At 53.0% G+C, this 18,156-nt stretch overlaps 2 protein-coding genes across 4 annotated transcripts; both read left to right on the top strand.

The window, feature by feature from the left end:
* Window positions 1-6,192: 6,192 nt before the first annotated feature.
* LOC129201931 (olfactory receptor 52B2-like) lies at window positions 6,193-11,332 on the top strand. 3 transcript variants are annotated; one of them, XM_054813926.1, is made up of 3 exons: window positions 6,203-6,307; window positions 8,121-9,040; window positions 9,831-11,332. In XM_054813926.1, the coding sequence occupies exons 2-3, from the start codon at window positions 8,156-8,158 to the stop codon at window positions 9,861-9,863; spliced, it is 918 nt and encodes a 305-aa protein (XP_054669901.1). In that variant the 5' UTR covers window positions 6,203-6,307; window positions 8,121-8,155; the 3' UTR covers window positions 9,864-11,332. The 3 variants fall into 3 exon arrangements, with proteins under 3 accessions (XP_054669900.1, XP_054669901.1, XP_054669898.1); XM_054813925.1 differs by lacking the exon at window positions 9,831-11,332 and having other exon boundaries at window positions 6,193-6,307; window positions 8,126-9,130; XM_054813923.1 differs by lacking the exon at window positions 9,831-11,332 and having other exon boundaries at window positions 8,121-9,130.
* Window positions 11,333-16,591: 5,259 nt separating this feature from the next.
* Window positions 16,592-17,554, top strand: LOC129206605 (olfactory receptor 52B2-like). Its single transcript, XM_054826160.1, has one exon. It carries the CDS (start codon window positions 16,598-16,600, stop codon window positions 17,552-17,554), a length of 957 nt encoding a protein of 318 aa, XP_054682135.1. The 5' UTR covers window positions 16,592-16,597.
* The last annotated feature ends 602 nt before the right edge of the window (window positions 17,555-18,156 follow it).

The following is an 18,156-nucleotide window of genomic DNA, read 5'->3' as shown; positions in this document are numbered from 1 at the left end:
GACAGAGTTGCAACCCAGAAGCAGCAACCCCGTGGCAACCTTGTCTGTGCTCGGCAGGAGGATTGTCCCCTGGTTCATGCATCTCGCCGTCTGTGCACTGCTCTTCAGGTAAAGAGTGTCAGGAAATACTCACGGTGCGTTCCCACGGAGCTCTACAGTTAGCAGGGTTTCCAGCTGGCCACAGTATTCCTCTGCTTCCGAGAGGAGAGAAGCAAGCACAGGACTTTCTCCATCGACTTGAATAGAAACGGCCTAAAGCAGGCGTGCAGCGGTTTGCAGACCGGCTCATGAGGCTCCCGGTGCAAGCCTGCGGCAGGCGAGAGATCCGGGCCCCCCCCGGTTAACTTCCCCGGCAGGAACATCGCTCTGTACCCCCGCCGCCCAGCTGCATTTGCCTGCACGCCCCTGGCCCTCGTCTGGGGCAGAGCAAGAGCGCAAAGGGGTGCTGAGGTCTTTATTTCCCACAAACAGCAATGCAGACCACTGCCCACCCCCTCCCTTTGATTTGCCCATATTCTCACGAGGTGTTTATAGTCTGCTTCTGCTTTTGGCCAACAAAATGTGTCTAATCCCCTCCAGGACTAAGGAGCTGGGCATCCTCGCAGACAAGCCTTCTGTTCCACCCCACGGTGAGAAACGGGACCTCGTGGAGGCACTAACCAGCGGTGGGGACCGAGGCACCGGAGCGCTGCATGTGCGTGTCCGACTGTGCAGCGATGGGGAGGCAGCGCCGAGCCCCAGTGCTGGCCAGGCTTGGTGGGGGGGTGCTCGGGGGAACAATGGACTCGGGCTCTGTGGGGGCTCATGTGCATCCTGCATGCTCCTCGACTCTGTCCCCTCGCTGGCTGCGGGGCCGTTGGAGCCCCGTGCACCCCCATGGCCGTGCACGTCCATCCAGGGGGCACCTACGAGGATGAGGAGCACAGGGGCTGCACGAAATAAATCCTGGGCTTTGCTGCTGAGAGCATAGTGTGCCGGGAACGTGTTCAGAGCGCGCTGTGTCGGGCAGGAGGCCAAAGCTCATCCCGAATTAAAGGGCTGTGAACTAAAATAATATTGATCTGGAAGATATTCCCTGCAGTGGGTAAGGCAGAACGGAGCCCGTTTCTGTACTGCAGCTGCGTCCATCAGCTAACAGCCCTCGGTGCAGACACGGCAGACACCAGCTGAGCCTGCCAGGCTTGTACGAGGAGCCGTAGCTGCCTGGGATGGCTCATCTGGAGCTTTATTCCGTGCGTTGCAACAGGAGTGGGGCTCTGGACACAACCAAGGCTCACCAATGGGTTTTGAATGTGCTCCAGAGAAGGAGATGGTTGCGTTTGTTTAGCCCAGGTGTTTCCCAGAGCTGCCTTTGGAGAGTGAGTTGCTGGAGGAGACGTTGCTTTGCTTGGCATCATGCCTTGGTGTCCTCTGGCCCCGTGTCCGGCTAAGACCAAGCTCCAGTGCTCCATAGTGGATGCTGGAGGAAGACGGCTTGCTCGGTGCTGACAGCCGAGCTGCTGAGAGATGCTGACACCGCAGTGACCGCAGCCGGGGCTTGGCAGCACTTTGCACCCATACACAGGTCTGGTGGCAGCAGGAGGTGCAGAGCAAGGAAGAGGTTGTTGGTCTCCAGGTTTCTGGAAATGCTTGAAAACGGGGAGGCAGGATCTGTGTTCCTCAGGCACGTTTTCTCCTGGTTGCAGTTTGCACCACGGATACATCTGTAGGAAAGCGCATGAACTGTGAATCTGCCTTGCCAGGGACACAGAGAAGTGTCCTTAAACGCCGTAGTAGGTGCTGCCGGAGTGAGTCGGGGCCCAGGAGCCCTCCTAGGGACCCCCCACGAGTCTGGGGGTGAGGAGTTTGGGGTGCAGCACCCACGGTGAGCCCTCCGCCGGAGCAGCCTCTCACGCCCGCCGTGCAGGATGCCTCTGTCCGTCCCTGCCACTGGGTCGATGGGCTTTAGTCAGGAGCCAGATCTCGGAGACAACTCCTTTTCGTGGCATCTTTTTGAATTCCCCTGTTGCTGTAGACTCTGCAGTTCCTGCCGGGCAAGGAATTTAACAATTATATTAAGGAATGAGTGAAAAGAACATTAATTCGGTGTTATTGAGGCTGAAGCCAGCTGCAGTGGCGCGTCGCTGCTGGGTGTGCAGTGCAGCCCTGCGCCGTCCCGGTGACACGTGGCTGCAGGAAAAGGAAAACAGCAAATTCAAGGGAGTGGGAAGAGGTTGTGTACTCCCTCGTTCCATAGTTTGCCATACCAGATTTCAGAGAAACAAAATGGGAATATTAAAAAACCCCAGTGTTTCACATGAAAAAATTTTACATTACTCTGTAAAATAAGGTTACTGTTGTGCTTGATTAGAAATACTTTAGCTACCAAAAGGTTTTGAAGAGCTGAAATAAATGACTGCCCAATAGTTTCTGGAATAAATATAATTCCCATTTACTGCTGGCAAGATTACCCTTTGTTTTTTTAAAACTGTGGTTTGTTTGAATATGACAGAGGACGTAATTTGGGGTGTCATTTTTCAAGGGCAAAGCTTGGAAAGCAAACACAACCTTCTTCCATATAGGCACATGAATGTTTGAGACAGATTAAACTCACTTAACTTAAAATATCTCTCCCTGAACTAGTCATTTCAGGCAGCATTGGAGGAAAATGAGCAGTTTCAGGCGCTATTCATCTCTCGCTGCAGACAGCGTTCCCTGACTGTGCCCTATTTCTCTGCCAGCTGCGGGGGACAAGGTGGTGCAGGCGCTGCTGCCTGCGGCCGGGTGGGTGAAGCCTCTGCATTTACAGCAGCCGTTTCTGTTCTGTCGTTAGAGTGGAGGGGAAGAACCAGAAAAACACAGGCAGGTTCTGTGCCCCAATGTCCACCCGTCCCTGTCCACCGCTCGCGCAGGATGAGGTGTGGATGCCGGCGGACCTGCCCTGCTGCAGCCCCCGGCGTGGCTCGAGCCCCTCCAGCCTGGCGCGGGGGCAACGGCTGTGTCAGACCGGAGCCCGGCCACACGTAGCTCGTGGGTTTCAAGGCACTCACTTGGGATATCAGCCCTCGCTTCCACAGATCCCCAGTGTGCTGTTAGAACCCCAGCCGGGTTTGGGTGGGCAGGGACCTCCCAGCCCACCCAGTGCCACCCCTGCCATGGGCAGGGACACCCTCCACCAGCCCAGCTTGCCCAAAGCCCCATCCAACCTGGCCTTGAACACTGCCAGGGAGCCAGGGGCAGCCACAGCTTCTCTGGGAACTTCAGAAGCCAAGCCAGTTCCTCGGGATCACGTTGGACTATGTCTGGCTGTGGGGTTGCGCTGATGCTTTCAGCTGCTGTTCCCCAGATGTTTACACCATTGCTCTCATCACTGTGTGTAGGGGAAAGGCTCCGTTGTCCGAGGTGTGCACATCTCCAAGAAGTGATGCTCTTTGGATGCAGCCTGTGCTGTTGTGGTGCTGCCCGACCCTGCCTCGAAAGCCACCCGTGTGCTTTTGGTGAGTTGGTTCATCAGGCAGCGTCCTGCAAGTGCCACGACAGAGTCAGATAGCGTTGGCGAACAGAGACGGCGAGGGGCTGGCATGGAGCACTTGCCTCTCTGCCCTTCCCCGTGCCTGGCTTGCCAAAATAGGAGTTTCCAGAGTAGAGACCTCTGACTTGTGCTTGTCTCTGCTTTTGATTTTATGCCATTCCTGATCAGTGTTGTCTAACCTGATTTTCAAATCCCCAGAGAGGCAGACTCCAGTCCCTCTGGAAATGGTTCACCTCTAAATGTAACTTCCTAATGTTTTCCCAGTATTTGATCCCAGAAAAAAATCCGGTTCTTTGTTTCTGGCCTCCCCCAGGGACGGCAGCAGGTCGCAGTAACCTGCCACACGTTTGCAGGCTGTTAGCACATCTCCTCCTTTCTAGACAACAAATAATTTCAGTATAAAGAAGGGGATTCCAGGTGCCTGAGGTGGAGCAGGCAATTCAGCCCCTGCAGCAGTGTGGTGCTTAGTGCCTGGTGCGCAGCAGCTTTGGGACATTATGTGGGAGCGCGGCGGCAGCCCGGGCTCTGGGGCGGGGGGGCAGGTTGTGCCCGGGCTGCCTGGGCTGCACCCCCCGCCCCGGCATCGCGCTGGGCAAGCTGGACCCACCGGTGTCTGGGATGTTCCCCCCGATCACTGGGTCCCCGCGATGCTCGGGGCAACCCAGGCTCTTCTCTTTTCTGGTGTCTGGCCTTACGCGTACAGGTTTTGGCAAGAAGAAAACATTTTTAACGTGTAGCTTTACTATTTTTGTACTGTCTGCCTGAGACATGTTATTCCTCACTAGCAGTAGGGAGAGAGACATTTTTTGGGAAGACACCTGAATTTTCAGCTTCCTCTTTAAACAGTGTGTTGCTGCAGGGTACCCCACCTTTTCTTAAAAATACCCTCTGATGTCAAATCTATGAAATCCAAATTCCCCCCCCGCCCATTTCTGAGAGCTCAGCAGTGCAGCAGCTCTTCCTTGGTCTGAAAGGCTTTGGGCCAGCTCTGTTCTGTAGAAACCACAGCGAGAGAAATGAAAAGGAAATTAAAACCCATACACTGAGAAGATGAACTTTCCACGTGGGTTGGGAAGATCTCGGGCACGCGCAGGTGCCAAGGCACGAGGCATTGTCTGACGGGAGGGTGATTATCAGACCGTCTGACACAAAACGGGTGGCTTTTCTGGCACACAAGCCCCCCTTCAAGATTTGTCCCGCAAACACCGAGATGTTCAGGGGTGTTGGACCATCCCCACAGTTTCCTTGTGATGCCCTCAAGCGCCTCACGCTGTGTCCGTCACCATGGCTCTTCTCCTGCCCGACCCCACAGCAGCAGCAAGGGCTGCCCAAGCCCCGACGCGGCTCCAGGGTCCATTCCCCCCGACCGGCACCGGTGCCCCAGGGGCGCGGGCAGCCCCCAGACCTGGGGGGCATTCCCATGTCCTCCCTGCCCATCCCCGCGGGCGCTGCGGTGACCTGGCCTCTCTTCGGGCAGCAGATGTTAAATCGGGAATTACCGCAGTATTTCAGAAGCAAATCCACCTTCCGGAGCAAACACATCGGCGGGGGCTCGGGCGGGAGCGGGGCCGATTGCTGTTATTAATGGCATCAGCAGCATCCAAAAACTCGCTGGGTGTTTTCCAGGTCGATAAAATCTGGGGCTCCGGCAGCGAGGGCTCAGCCCACGACGGGCAGGGCAGGGCAGTTTGGGGTGGGGAGATGATCCATATTTACACACGGCTGCTAAAAACCAGACAGGCACCTCTTTTCTGTCTGCCTGTATCGGTCACGTATTATTTCTGAACCTGAGGCACTACAGCACTGAAACAAAACAAGAAATCACTGAATGATGAACGTTTCATTGCAGGCCAAGTTATGTAGAATTCATACTCCTTTGTTTTCATCAAAAAAAATGCAATTACTTTCAATCATTTTGATTTGGTCCTGGGATGAAAAAAAAAATCATTAATTCATACAATCCTATGTATTCAGACCATTTTTTCTGCTGCATTGATGGATCTTCAACATATTGGTTGCAAGCAAAGCATTTTCAGATCACCTAATTCGTTTTTTGCATCCTTTGAACAGACAGAGCTTTTTTTTTTTTTTTTTGCCACCATCATGTACTTTAAAAAATATTTCACAATAACAGTATGTTATAAATTATGCAACTGCGGTGTTTCTGTTTTTCCAGTCGATGCCAGTTCAGACTAGCACTTCAGTCTGGGCAGAAATCTCCGCAGCCTCCTCTGTTTTGCAACGCCATCGAGGCAGCTTTGTGCTCGCAGCCACTCGAAGGCTTTGTTATTTGTAGATCATTGACCATGGGCTGGAGCTGGGCAGAGAGAGGAACTCCTCCCGCAGAGACGCATGGCAGCATGAGGCTGTTTGGGGAGCTTTCACCCGGATAACAAGAGAATTTTCACCCTGTGGGGGATAAAACACTCCCGGACATCAGAGATGCTCCTCTGGAGCCTGGGAGCGCTGCTCGGGCGGCGTGCTGTGCCGGTCCTCACCGCGGTCAGGAGACGTAGCCGGTGCCCAGGCAGGGACAGAGTAAAAACACTTGCAATGCAAATGATGGGAAAGCAGGAAATATCTTGACTCACCTGGGAGTGCTAACTGCTGTTAATCTTTAATGCACTAGCAATTTAAACTTCCACAAGTCAACGGGCTGATGTTCCTTCTGAGATTCGGGAGGGGGAAGGATTCATATCGTCGGCCCTCGGCAGCGCAGACAGGGATTCGCGCTCCCCCGCAGCTCCGCACTGATCAGGGCTGAGGTTCCTCGTTCCTCTTTGGGGCTGGCCCTTGGTGAGTCGTTTTATATTAAACACTGGTGTTTGGGGCAATGCTTTCTTGTTTGAAAAGAATGAAAGGAAGTAAAGCAGCACGTGAAAGAAATACATTTTCCTATCGCTAAGAAGCGGAGGTGTAAAGTCTTGCCGAACTGCTTTGTAAACCAGATGCAGTCAGGCATCGGCTGGCATTGGTGCCTGGGAATGTTCCCAGGCTGATTTAATTTACAGTTATAGACCTAGCCTATCTTTATTCACCTCGGTTAAATTACACGGTTTTAAAAGTGGAAGAGGCAATTGGATAAATATTTGTGATGAGCTGAAGATCTTTTCTATACCGACCAATGTTTCAGTGGACTTTGGGTTCATAGAGGACAAGAATCCTTAATGGAAACACTTAGAAATGCAAACACGTCTTGCACTTGGACACCTGCAGTTTGCAATAAAAATAAAACAGGCTGCAAGCAGTTCTGAAGAATGAAGGTTTAGCTTTGGTCCAAATCAAACTAATTCTCCTGCATCCCAGCCCTGGCCTAGGCTTTTTGCCGTGTGTGACGGAGCATACGTGGGGGATGGAGTGGGGCTACAACCGGGCAAAATGGGGGGGGGGGCACATGAAACCAGCAGTCCTGCAGCGTTCCTTCTCCTCAAAGCCCTTCTCATGGCAAAGCGCCCGCAGGGGACTCCTCAGCCTCGGCTCGTTTGCGTTACCCAAATCTGCAAAAGTGCCCTGAGGCTGATCAGCCCTTCCTGGGACTGTGCCCCCAGCTCGGGCACTTTGGGAACCGGGACAGCTCAGAGGCCGGCAAGGTCCCGTGTCGGCTGAGCATCCGTGCAGACGTCTGCGCTCGGGGCGTCTCTCCAGAGTATCCCTGTGACTCGGCTGCCCTGATAGCACCCGTCGCCTCGCGTTTTGGGCCAGCGGTGCTTTGTCCAAAGGTCATGCTGTGCCGCCCAGCCGTGTCTTTGCCCCTCTTTACGAAGGAGAGGAAAAGGAATGAAGGAAAAGGCAGGGAATCTGCCAGGTAAGAGACTTGCTCCAGGTCGTTCAGGAAGTCTGGGCATGGGCCAAAAGTCCAGCCTAGCTCTTCCCTTTCCCCCTTGGCGTTTGCCGGTGTTTGGGTCTCTGAAATCCCTGTGGGATGGGGAAGAGGCACAAAAAACACTTTGCAGTGTTTGCAAACAGGTGAACATGTTTGTTTATCGAAGTGGAAATACCGGGAGTAACGTCTGGCAGAAGTTTCAGGGGTGGTCACAACCTTCAGAGGTGGTAGTTGAATGTCAGCCACATCCTGGACACTTACCAGTGTTGGTACTGGTATAGTTTTTATTCCTGTCTTAATAATTTGTACAAGGAGCTCTCAGAAATGAACTGGTCGCTGATCTGAACAGAGTGAGACATTGCATTATTTCATCTCCCTGAAGAAACCCACAGTCCTAACAAAGACACACGGCTTTCCAGGTGCACGCAGGATATAGAGCCTGCTGACAGCAACAGGGCAAGTAATTATGGCTTTTACAAGCCTTTTTTGTGACAATGGGTAAAGCGGAAACAGAAAAGGACCTGGGCTGTTTTGCAGTGCAGATGGAGGGACAGAGAAGAAGATTTTTTTTACGGATGCAGTTTGTAGGGTTGATAGGAAAGAATGAATCGATTGCTTCGTACAGCAAAACACAGCGCGTTAACCCCTCGGCCTTCAGAAACGGCTCAGGCTGGAAGGCAGTAGCAAGCAGGACATTGTATGCACCGATTGGTACACACTTGTAGGTGGCCATGGGCTGACACCAGGCTCAAGAGGCGTTATTGATCCCTTCTCTCTCTCGCACAGAGCAGAGTCAGGCTGACACTGAGCGCTGCAGCACCATGTATGAGCTCAACGAAAGCAGCTTCGATCCTATCACCTTTGTCCTGACGGGCATCCCGGGCATGGAGGAGTCCCACATCTGGATCTCCGTCCCCTTCTGTCTGATGTACATCACGGCGGTGTTTGGCAACTCTGTCCTTCTCTTTGTCATCATCACGGACAGAAGCCTCCACGAGCCCATGTACCTCTTCCTCGCTATGCTGGCTGTTGCTGACCTCATGCTTTCCACCACCACGGTGCCCAAAATGCTGGCGATCTTCTGGTTCAGTGCCAGGGAAATTTCCTTCGATGCCTGCATTACACAGATGTTTTTCACCCATTTCAGCTTCATCGTGGAATCGTCCGTTCTGCTGGCGATGGCGTTCGACCGGTACGTGGCCGTCTGCGACCCGCTGCGGTACTCTTCAACCTTAACCCCCTCGGTGATCGGGAAAATAGCTGTGACTGCCGTTGTCCGGGGGTTCTGCATCATGTTCCCACCCATCTTCCTCCTGAAGCGGCTGCCGTACTGCGGGCACAACGTCATGCCACACACCTACTGCGAGCACATGGGCATCGCCCGCCTGGCCTGCGCCGACATCAAAGCCAACATCTGGTACGGGCTGACAACGGCTCTTCTCTCCTCCGGCCTGGATGTCGTGCTCATCGCCGTCTCTTACGCTCTGATCCTTAGGACCGTCTTTCGGCTCCCGTCCCCGGAGGCTCGTCTCAAAACCCTGAGCACCTGCGGCTCCCACCTCTGCGTGATCCTCATGTTCTACGTGCCCGCCTTTTTCTCCTTTCTCACGCATCGGTTCGGCCACCACATCCCAAGCCACGTTCACATCCTCCTGGCCAACCTCTACGTCGTGGTCCCACCGATGCTCAACCCCATCGTGTACGGGGTGAGGACAAGGCAGATCCGGGAGCGTGTGGTCCGCCTCTTCTGCCCCACGGGGGACTGCCCCTGCCCCGGCTGGCGGAGCCGGTGCTGAGTGCTGCCCTGGGGCAGGGGGGCACGGGACAGGGTCTGGAACGCAGCACCAAGCGCTGCAGCACTTCTCACTCTGGAGGAACAGGTTTGCCCAAGAGGTTCAAGGGAAGCTGAGGGTGGTGGGATTTCTGGAAACGTGGGTTTGGGTCATCAGTCCCTTTATTGCTACTGGTTTCTCCTAGAGATGCTTCCTCTGAATGGTCCATTGAGCAGACACTGGTCTGAGTTCAGCTGAGGAGCATCAAGGCTCTTACATCTGCTGATTTACCATCGCCTACTGCTGCTGATTTTGTTTGCTGTCCTACAGCTTCGTTTCTGTTTGTTCCTTCACCTGTTATCTCAGTGCCTAGACCGTGAACACCTCGTTGGTCATCAGACCGGAGCCTGGTACACGAACCATATCTGGATGGGCAAAGTGCTGTTTACCGGGGCACAGATAGTGGTCTACCCCCCCCCCCCCCCCGTCTTCACAGGTATAGCTTGCACTGCTGAGGGACCCTGGCACCTCTTGCTGCTGGAGGTGTTTACATGCTGAAGAGCCCTGTGAGGTCGGGACGGTCTTTATTGTTCTGTGTTTAAGGGAAACATATAGCTTAAACCATGATGACCAAAACTGAATTTAAGCTTCTAGAGTCAAGTGCGAAGGGACGATGGTCTCCTACATCCTGCACATCCCACAGGGATGTTTTCTGTCTTTGCAGGAACATCGCACTGCTGAGCAGTGCTCAGTGTGAAGTACATTGCACCTCAAGATCCTTTCCTGCCCATACGGCTGGCTGATTACCCACCACTTTGTTGCTGTACATTTGATTTATCCTTAAACACCAGCATTGTTTTGTTGAACTTTTTCTTGTTCCTCTCATTGGTGTATGCACCAGCTGCATCGATAATACCTTCTTCTACCTGAAGCCGGGGGCAGTCTGCCTCAGACTGTTGTGAAAAGCAGTGCAAACATGAAGAGCGAGCGCTATATATTGCTGGAGGAGCAGCGAGGACAGCTCTCTGCATCTGTAACTTCATCATCAACCTGACCAGCAAGGAGAGCCCTCTTCCTTCCCTCGCCCTTCCTCAGCAAAGACAGCGACGCAGGCTGTCAAACTCCTCTGCTGCCTCTGCTTCGGTGAATCTCGTGAGTGGCAAGGCCAGAAAGAGGAGAGACTCTCATCTCACTGCAGCGAGCACCACCACTGCTAAAGTGTCCCAGGGACATAAAGACCTGCGGGGAGAAGGGAGTGCAGGCAGCACTGGAGACCTCAGGGGGAAGCTTCCCAGAATTTCAGGTCTCTGCTGGAGGGCCGGTGTGCTCTGCACCACTTTCGAGGGGGGTTTTTGCTGCGTCGTTATAATATGGAGGACTGTGGAGACTCTGACCCCAGCAGCCACAGTCCTGTCAGGAGTCTTCTGGTTCCCGCAGGCTGGGCTACAGCAGGAATGGGCTGTTCCCGCATGGCTGGAGCTTCTCGGTCCCATGGAAGAGTCACAGCAAGGCTGTCATCTGCCAAAGCACAAGGCCCTTTTGCCCAGCGCTCTGCATAGCATTGACTTGGTGGGCAGCGCACACTCAGATGGGACCCATCTGTCTTCTCGTCCTGACAGCCGAGTCCTGATGGCCATTCTGGCTCGGCTGTTCAATGCCAAGGCTTCTGACACCCATTGCAAAAATTGCAGTGTGAGTTGCTGTTGACTCCGAGTAGGCGATGCTCTTGGTGCTTGCTCAGGGCCCCAGAGAGCAGAGACGGCTGCGGCGGGTCTCAGCGTGTCTGTTCTCCTGGGAGCGGCTGAGCCTGCTCCCTGCCCAGCCCTGGCTTGGCCAACGTGCGGCATTGAAGAGGTCCCACTGCTGCCCCTCCATGAGCTCCTCTGGCTCTGGTGGCGTGGAGAGGTTGTGACGCACTAAACCACCAGTATCCTTCAAAGCTGGGGCAGCAGTTTCCCTTCCGGTGGGGAGAAGCTCTGGGATGAGGAAGAGGAGGCAATGCGCCAGAGCCCAGTGACCTTTCCTTCATCCTTTCCTTCGTGTTTTACTGGGTGGGATGCTGGCACAAACGCTTGCTTCTCCTCTCCGCATCATGCCTACTGTCGGCCGCACTTCTCTTTTACACACCACTCTGAGGCACGGGGGCTGGGCACTTTTTGGTCCCCTCCTGAGCTCAGAGGCTTCCTTGGGTCTGACCAGTATAACTCTTCCTCCTCCAGGCACCAACCAAAGTCTCGAATGCAGCAATTAGGGAGCCCTTTCTGAGGGCCCACGCTCTGCAGTCCAGCTCTCGCAGCAATGTCAGGAGCTGGGATGCTCTGACCCTGCATCAGCTGTGAGACCTGAAGGAAGGTCTGGTGTGTTCATGTCGATAGTCACAAGAAGGAGCAGACCATCCAGCCATTTCTGCAGAACATCCTTTTTTGCCTGGCCAAAAGGGTGGAGCGCACTTGCCAAGCCCGCAGCCTGACTGTGCTGCAAAGCCGTTTCAGACCTGCCCGCGGTGGGGAAGCCGCCTCGAAGGCAGCCAGTGCCGCACGCCTGGACCTCGGAGGTGCCTCCTTGGAGGGGCTGGTGACCCTGGAGATGCCAGGGAATGGCTTTCCCTGGCTCCAGGCTCCACAAAGTCTCATGCCCTGCATCAGGGCTGGGAGCCAGCAGGTCGCTGAGGGCTCTGGTTGGGGCCGATCCAGCCCAACATCCCTGATTGAGAGCAGCAGCAACGAGTGCTCTCGGTCCGGGCTTGTTCGCAGCTGAATGACGCAGGAGATGACACCGATACAGCAGCCAAAACCCTGCTCTGCTCCAGCCATCCCAGTAACGCTGCTACAACTTCAAAATAAAAGGGGAAGAAAGACATTCACAATTTCAGATCAAAAAACCCCAAAAGGTTCTCAACTCTTTCAACACATTTCTTTTTTTTTTTTCTTTGGTTTTTTTTTTTCCTGATTTCATCAAAGGTGGGAACCCTGTGACAGGCACAAGGGAAATGAAAGTCTGTTCGTTAAAAGCTGTTTGCTTAACAGTGATGATAACAGAGCTGGTTACAAAAGCTGCTCATATCGTTGGATTTTTTTTAACGTCCTCAAAACATTGGTGTTTGTGTTGGCTTTCTTAGCAAAATAAAGAGTATTTACACGGAGCGGTCCGTGTGATTTCTGATAGGAGACAGAGCTGTGAGAAAGAAAATGTGTCACAGAGCAAGTCGTTATAGGCAGCACATGAATACATTTAGACTGAAACAGATGCTTTAAGGTCTTCAGGGCACGGAGGACCTGGAGAAGCTGCACAGCAGCTGTCACAGGGGTGAGCGCAGGTTCGGAGGCAGGGGCGAGATGCGAGGCAGCTCGTGACTGCAAGAGACTTGTTCGCCGATTCGGGTCTCCTCCAGCCCTGCCTTCCTACCTGAAGACGAGAACTTGTTGACAAAGCAACCTGATGCTGAAGAGTTTTCTCCTGAAAGCCTTTTGGCCAGCTCTAATAACAGCTGAGCTGCTGCCTGAATTTGTCAATATTAAAGAACAATATTGCTCACTGGTGTCTCTGTTACACGCCTTTAACTCATGCGGTCATTTCTGCCACCTTCTTCACCGCTTCCCCTCTTTGGGCTCTCCTCAGCGATGAACTGAGGCATGTGCTTAACTCTGAGCACAACGGCAGTGCAGCCAAAATGGGCGCGTGTGCTCGGAGGTGGCATGAGCCCGAGCACGGTCCTGAGAAGGCACCCTTTTGTAAATGCCCAGGAGTCTTGTGCCATCATCATCTTCATCGTGGAGCTGGTGGGAGGCAGGATCTCCCTGGGCGGGTGCTGCACGAATGCAAAACAAAAGACCTGCCTCCAAATTGCTTCCAAGCCAAGTGTGAACAATGGGAAATGGGTAAGGAACGGCAATAACAGGAGAGTGCTGGCCTGTGTGCGAGGTCACTGCCTGGGGTGATGTTCCTCCAGTGAGTGGTCCTCAGCGCTCAGGGGTCCTCCCCCAGGGGCGATGCATTCCTGCAGGCACCCGCCGTTCACCTTTATTTCAGCAGCCAGCTTGGTGGGGATGGGGTGTGGGTCAGTGCACCAGATGAGTGCATTTCATCGATCCTTCTGCTTCTCTGGGTTTCCAGGAACAGTTTTATACAACCGAGGAGGCAGTTTTAAACTGACAGCCCTTGCGCTGCTCTGCTCCTTGGATGGATGTGGTGGCCAGGTCAGGGAGCAAACGGCAGGCAAATGTCCCCGAGTCAATGAATCACCAGCTTGGCAATTAACGTCCGAAGGGGCATGCATAATGGGATATTAGCCAGCTGATCAGGAAGATTTATATTTCTAATGTGGTTAAAATGTTAGCTTAATAACTCACACGAGCTGTGAAACCAGAACTTCTGTACTTTGTATTTAATTTCTCACTCTTGAAAGATCTATTTTTTTTTTTTTAGCTCAGTTGATGTGGTAGGCTATTGTAGGCATGTTTGGATTGCGAGGACCTTTTCCTGGAGAGGAGGAAGGGATTTTACTGAAGTTTTTTCACAGCATCCACACAGCAAATGCAAAAAGTAAATGAAATCTCAAAAACTTTGGGAGATAAGTGGAAGTCAGTGGAGTCACTGTAAGAAACACTCCTCTGTCCTCAGTGAATGCGTGGGCAGTTTTCATCCTTATGTGCACTGAGAAGGAGTCAAGCCTGCGCCCGAAGCGGAGATCATGCTTCGGGTTTGTGCTGAGTCAAGCTCCAAGCATATGCTTTGAAGGAAAATGCTCTTCAGCTGTACTTGAATGCTTTGCTGAATAGACAGAGAGAAGCACAGATTTCATCGTGAACAAAGCCTTGAGTGTTCTGAGTTAAAGTACCACATTTGCATTCATTTTTATTGCTGTTTAAGAACAATGGTGCTTTATTAATTGTTCTTCGTCCACAGAGCTCTGTGGGTAATAAATTAGAGTAGCAAAGCTTAATGATTTTACTTCATCTCACCTCCATCATCATAATGTCTTTGCAAATGCTAGTTAATTAATAAAAATCCCCACTACACAGACAGGCAGATAACAAATAACACATCCTTGTAAGCTGTCCTGTCTAAAATGAGAAGGTAACTCAGCAGCCTGGACGGAGTTATTGGTTGACTGGTTTGCTCTCATGTGCTAGAGGTCCCTCCCGGTCCCCAAAGGTCCCTGACAGCTCCCCCGAAGGGTCGTGGCCATCAGGAAGCTGCTGATTGCAGTTGCCCTGGCCCCACGGCACAGTCTGCTCAGCGCCTCTGCCGGTTTCTGGAGGAAGAACAGTAAATCCACCGCTCTCTTCTAAAATCAGAAACGAGGACAAAATCAGCTAAAAGGTTTATAGCAGGAATATCTGCTGATCTCTAGCTCAGAGCTCCCAATGTCCCCTCCATCGTGGTTCACAGAAAGCTAAACCAGGTGCTGGTCCCAAAGCACTGTCAGTGTAGGGACAAGGACGAGGTAAAACTCACACCTGATCGACAGGTCCCCGCTTGCCCCAGGCTGGCTCATGCATGGCCCTGGGAACCCCTCCGGGATCCAGGACCAGGCAATGAATTTTGCAGAAGTTACTGAGGCCGGGGTGGTGACGAGTGATGGGGTGATTCTATGATTCTGTGATTCACCAGGGTTGCTTCAGGGACAACCTGAAGGTCTGCTGGGCTTGTGCAATCCCCACCCAATTAGCGCAGTTGTAGGAAACACCCAGGGAAAATGAACTGGTGGTGTCCCTGATGCTCTTCGCCACCTGCGCCGGGGTATGAGCACTGTCATGCGTGCCCTGCGGTGCCCCAGGACGCTCTCCGGACACAGTGTAAATAGCCAGGATCAGGCTCCGGCTGAGATGGATCCCATCGCTGGCACCGGAGGTGGGTGAGTTGGCCGGGTCATGGCGCTCTTGTTTCAACTGGGTTTGGCGAGGTAGAGGTGGATTAGAGATATGAGGAGATGGTAGGGGTCCCTGCAGGATTTATTGTGTGATACCACTGCCAGAGATAGGTAAACATTTCCTGGCAGCAGTTCTGGCTGCGTTATCCCAAACTCCCTGCCTAAGCGTGTCAGGGAGGGCGCTGGGCAATGTGTTTCTCAAAGGGATGGAAGGAGCATGCTCCTCCTGCTCAGTTCTTCCAGACATAGTGGATGTAAAGGGATTTCACTTGGAGCGAGAATGGACTTGTGTTCCTCTAATACTTAAAGCGCACTGGGTGGGAGCTAGGACAGAAGTTTGACTGTAAATTTTCCGTATTCTCTGAAACAGTAGTCCTCGGTGCCAGGGAGTTCAGAAGGTTTCATCATTTATTTTTCACTGGCTCAATAGAACCTGGCAATTGAGCAGCAGCTCAGAGCCCTGGTTCATGCTCCATGGACATAAAGCATGAGGTGGCAGCCCCGGACATGCAGCCGGTTGCTCCCCATGCACTGCAAATCCCCCTTTTAGACCCTGCACATTTTGATAATGCCCTGCTGCTGGCGGCTTTTAATTTTGTCTCTTTGCATATCTGACAAGAGAATTTCTCCAGATACCTGGGTGATGGGACACTGCTGTCTGGGGCTTTTACAAAGCAGAGCTTTTGGGATGAAAGAGGTTCTCCCCTGCCTTTCACTCGCCTTGCTCTTGGTGGAGTGAGCTTGCACAGTTACAGAGGCAGATCTTTTGGAGGGCTTGATACAGGCAGGCAAAGTCCCAAGAAGGACAGGACTGAACCAAGCTTAGGAAGAAATCCTTCCCTGTGAGGGTGCTGAGGCCCTGGCACAGGGTGCCCCGAGAAGCTGTGGCTGCCCCTGGCTCCCTGGCAGTGTTCAAGGCCAGGTTGGATGGGGCTTTGGGCAAGCTGGGCTAGTGGAGGGTGTCCCTGCCCATGGCAGGGGGTTGGAACTAGATGGGCTTTGAGGTCCCTTCTAACCCAAACCATTCTGTGATTCTATGAAGCTCCTTGCGTCCTGATTTGGTAGGCAGCTTTCAAGCAGCTCTGAGTCACTAACGCTGGGTGTCCCAGAGCAGGATGAGCAGTGCACATGCCTTCTTTGTGGCAGTCATGGGAGAGCAGAGAATTTTCCTTACTGTATTTCCAACCGTGGAGATTTCTCAATTGCAGCATAAATGGTGGTGACATCCAAGTATGTCAACCAGAGAAGCATTTATGTGATCACTATTTCAAGAGTGAATCTCCTATATATTTTGCTCTAGTTCCCAGCAGCTGCAGGCAGTTGCAGGCAGAAGACTTTCCTTATTTCAAAGACTCAAACAGCAGAAATGACAGTACCTAGCTGAGATGAGGAAACCTGAACAGTGGAGGGGAACCCTGATGGAGCACATTGCCCAATATTTAACACTTTCAGATAAGATGTGGTTCAGAAGTTTAAGTGTCTGTGCCATGAGCAATGCTAATCATGAGTTCAGCTCCCCCTTTGTATCCTGGGTGTAGTTCAGCTGCTCTTAGAGCCTTTCTTCCTACCGTTACACAGCTCCTGCAAGCGAGAAACAACACAAAGTGTTGCATCGAGTCATGTCGGCACCCAATCTGTCTGGATCACACCCCACATTCTTCATCTTGGTGGGGATACCTGGGATGGAGAAGTCTCACACCTGGATCTCCATGCCACTCTGCATGATGTACTCTGCTGCCCTTCTTGGGAACTCGGTCCTGCTGGTCACCATCGTGAAGGAGCGCAGCCTCCATGAGCCCATGTACATCTTCTTGTGCATGCTGGCAGTGTGCGACCTGCTGTTGTCCACTGCCACCGTGCCCAAAACCCTCGGTGTCCTCTGGTCTCTGTCCACCCAGATCTCTTTCAGTGGCTGCCTGGCGCAGATGTTCTCCATCTATTTCATTTTTGTGGCAGAGTCGGCCATTTTACTGGCGATGGCCTTTGATCGGTACATCGCCATTTGTGACCCCCTGCGATACACGGCCGTCCTGACACGCTCCGTCGTGGGGAAAGTTGGCGTGGTGGCATTAATCAGGAGTTTCTGCATCATGTTTCCTGCCATCTTCCTCCTCAAGCGGCTGCCCTACTGTGGGCACAACGTCATGCCCCACACCTACTGTGAGCACATTGGTGTGGCCCGCTTGGCCTGTGCTGACATCTCCGTCAACATCTGGTACGGGGTAGCTGCTGGCTTCCTTTCAGCTGGCTTGGACGCCATCTCTATTGCTGTCTCCTACGTGCTGATCTTAAGGTGCCTCTGGGGGCTGCCATCCCCGCGTGCCTCCCCCAAGGCTCTGCACACCTGCGGCTCCCACCTCTGCGTCATCGCCATGTTTTACACGCCGGCCTTCTTCTCCTTCCTAGCGCACCGATTCGGCCAACACGTTCCTCTGCACGTTCTCATCTCCCTGGCCAACCTCTATGTCGTGGTGCCGCCCATGCTCAACCCCATCGTGTATGGGGTGAGAACCAGGCAGATCCGGGAGCACGTGGCTCACCTGCTCAGCCTGGGGGGCTTGGGCGGCAGGGCATAGCCGGGCAGGCACCAACAGGCAACTGGGCTGGTCTACCCATGAGAGGGGTGAAATGAAGCTTTGAAAAGAGGGAGACGCATAAAAGACAGTGGGGACCTGGCGAATACGGACCAGACAGGAACATTTTCAAAATAAGTGTGTTCAACAGACATCCACATCCAACCCATGGGTCTGTTGCAGAGAGGCTGGACAGGTTCCCAGACGTACTGATGGGAAAGAAGTCCTTGGGACAGTGAGAGCCAGACACCAGGCACTACCACTATTCCCATGCTCCTGGGATCCCCTGCATTGTCCTGTTGGGTATTTGTACAGTCAAGATGTTTGCAAGCAAAAAACATGGTTTCTGAATTCTTTAGGTGCTATTGAGGATCTTAGGAAACACAAAACATCACAGTAGAACATATAATATGTATGCCTGTTATCTCAGTATACAAACGTCTCTGCTCAAGTTGGGTATTGTCTCCGTGGGATGGGACCAGGCATGGCTGGCAGTGGTGCTGCCTGAGGGCACTCAGGTCTGGGAGCACCCGTTGGGTCTCCTGTCTCCTGATGCCCTCTCAGGAGGCTGCGAGGACATGGAGATGGTGGGAGCACTGCTCCTC

This window comes from Grus americana, chromosome 1 (assembly GCF_028858705.1).
Source record: "Grus americana isolate bGruAme1 chromosome 1, bGruAme1.mat, whole genome shotgun sequence".
NCBI lineage: Eukaryota > Metazoa > Chordata > Aves > Gruiformes > Gruidae > Grus > Grus americana.
The sequence above is the reverse complement of the archived record's forward strand: the minus strand, read 5'-3'. Positions and strand labels throughout refer to the sequence as shown.

Coding starts and splice junctions, on each gene's coding strand:
- LOC129201931 (XM_054813925.1), top strand. CDS start 8,156: ATGTATGAGCTCAACGAAAGCAGCTTCGATCCTATCACCTTTGTCCTG.
- LOC129206605 (XM_054826160.1), top strand. CDS start 16,598: ATGTCGGCACCCAATCTGTCTGGATCACACCCCACATTCTTCATCTTG.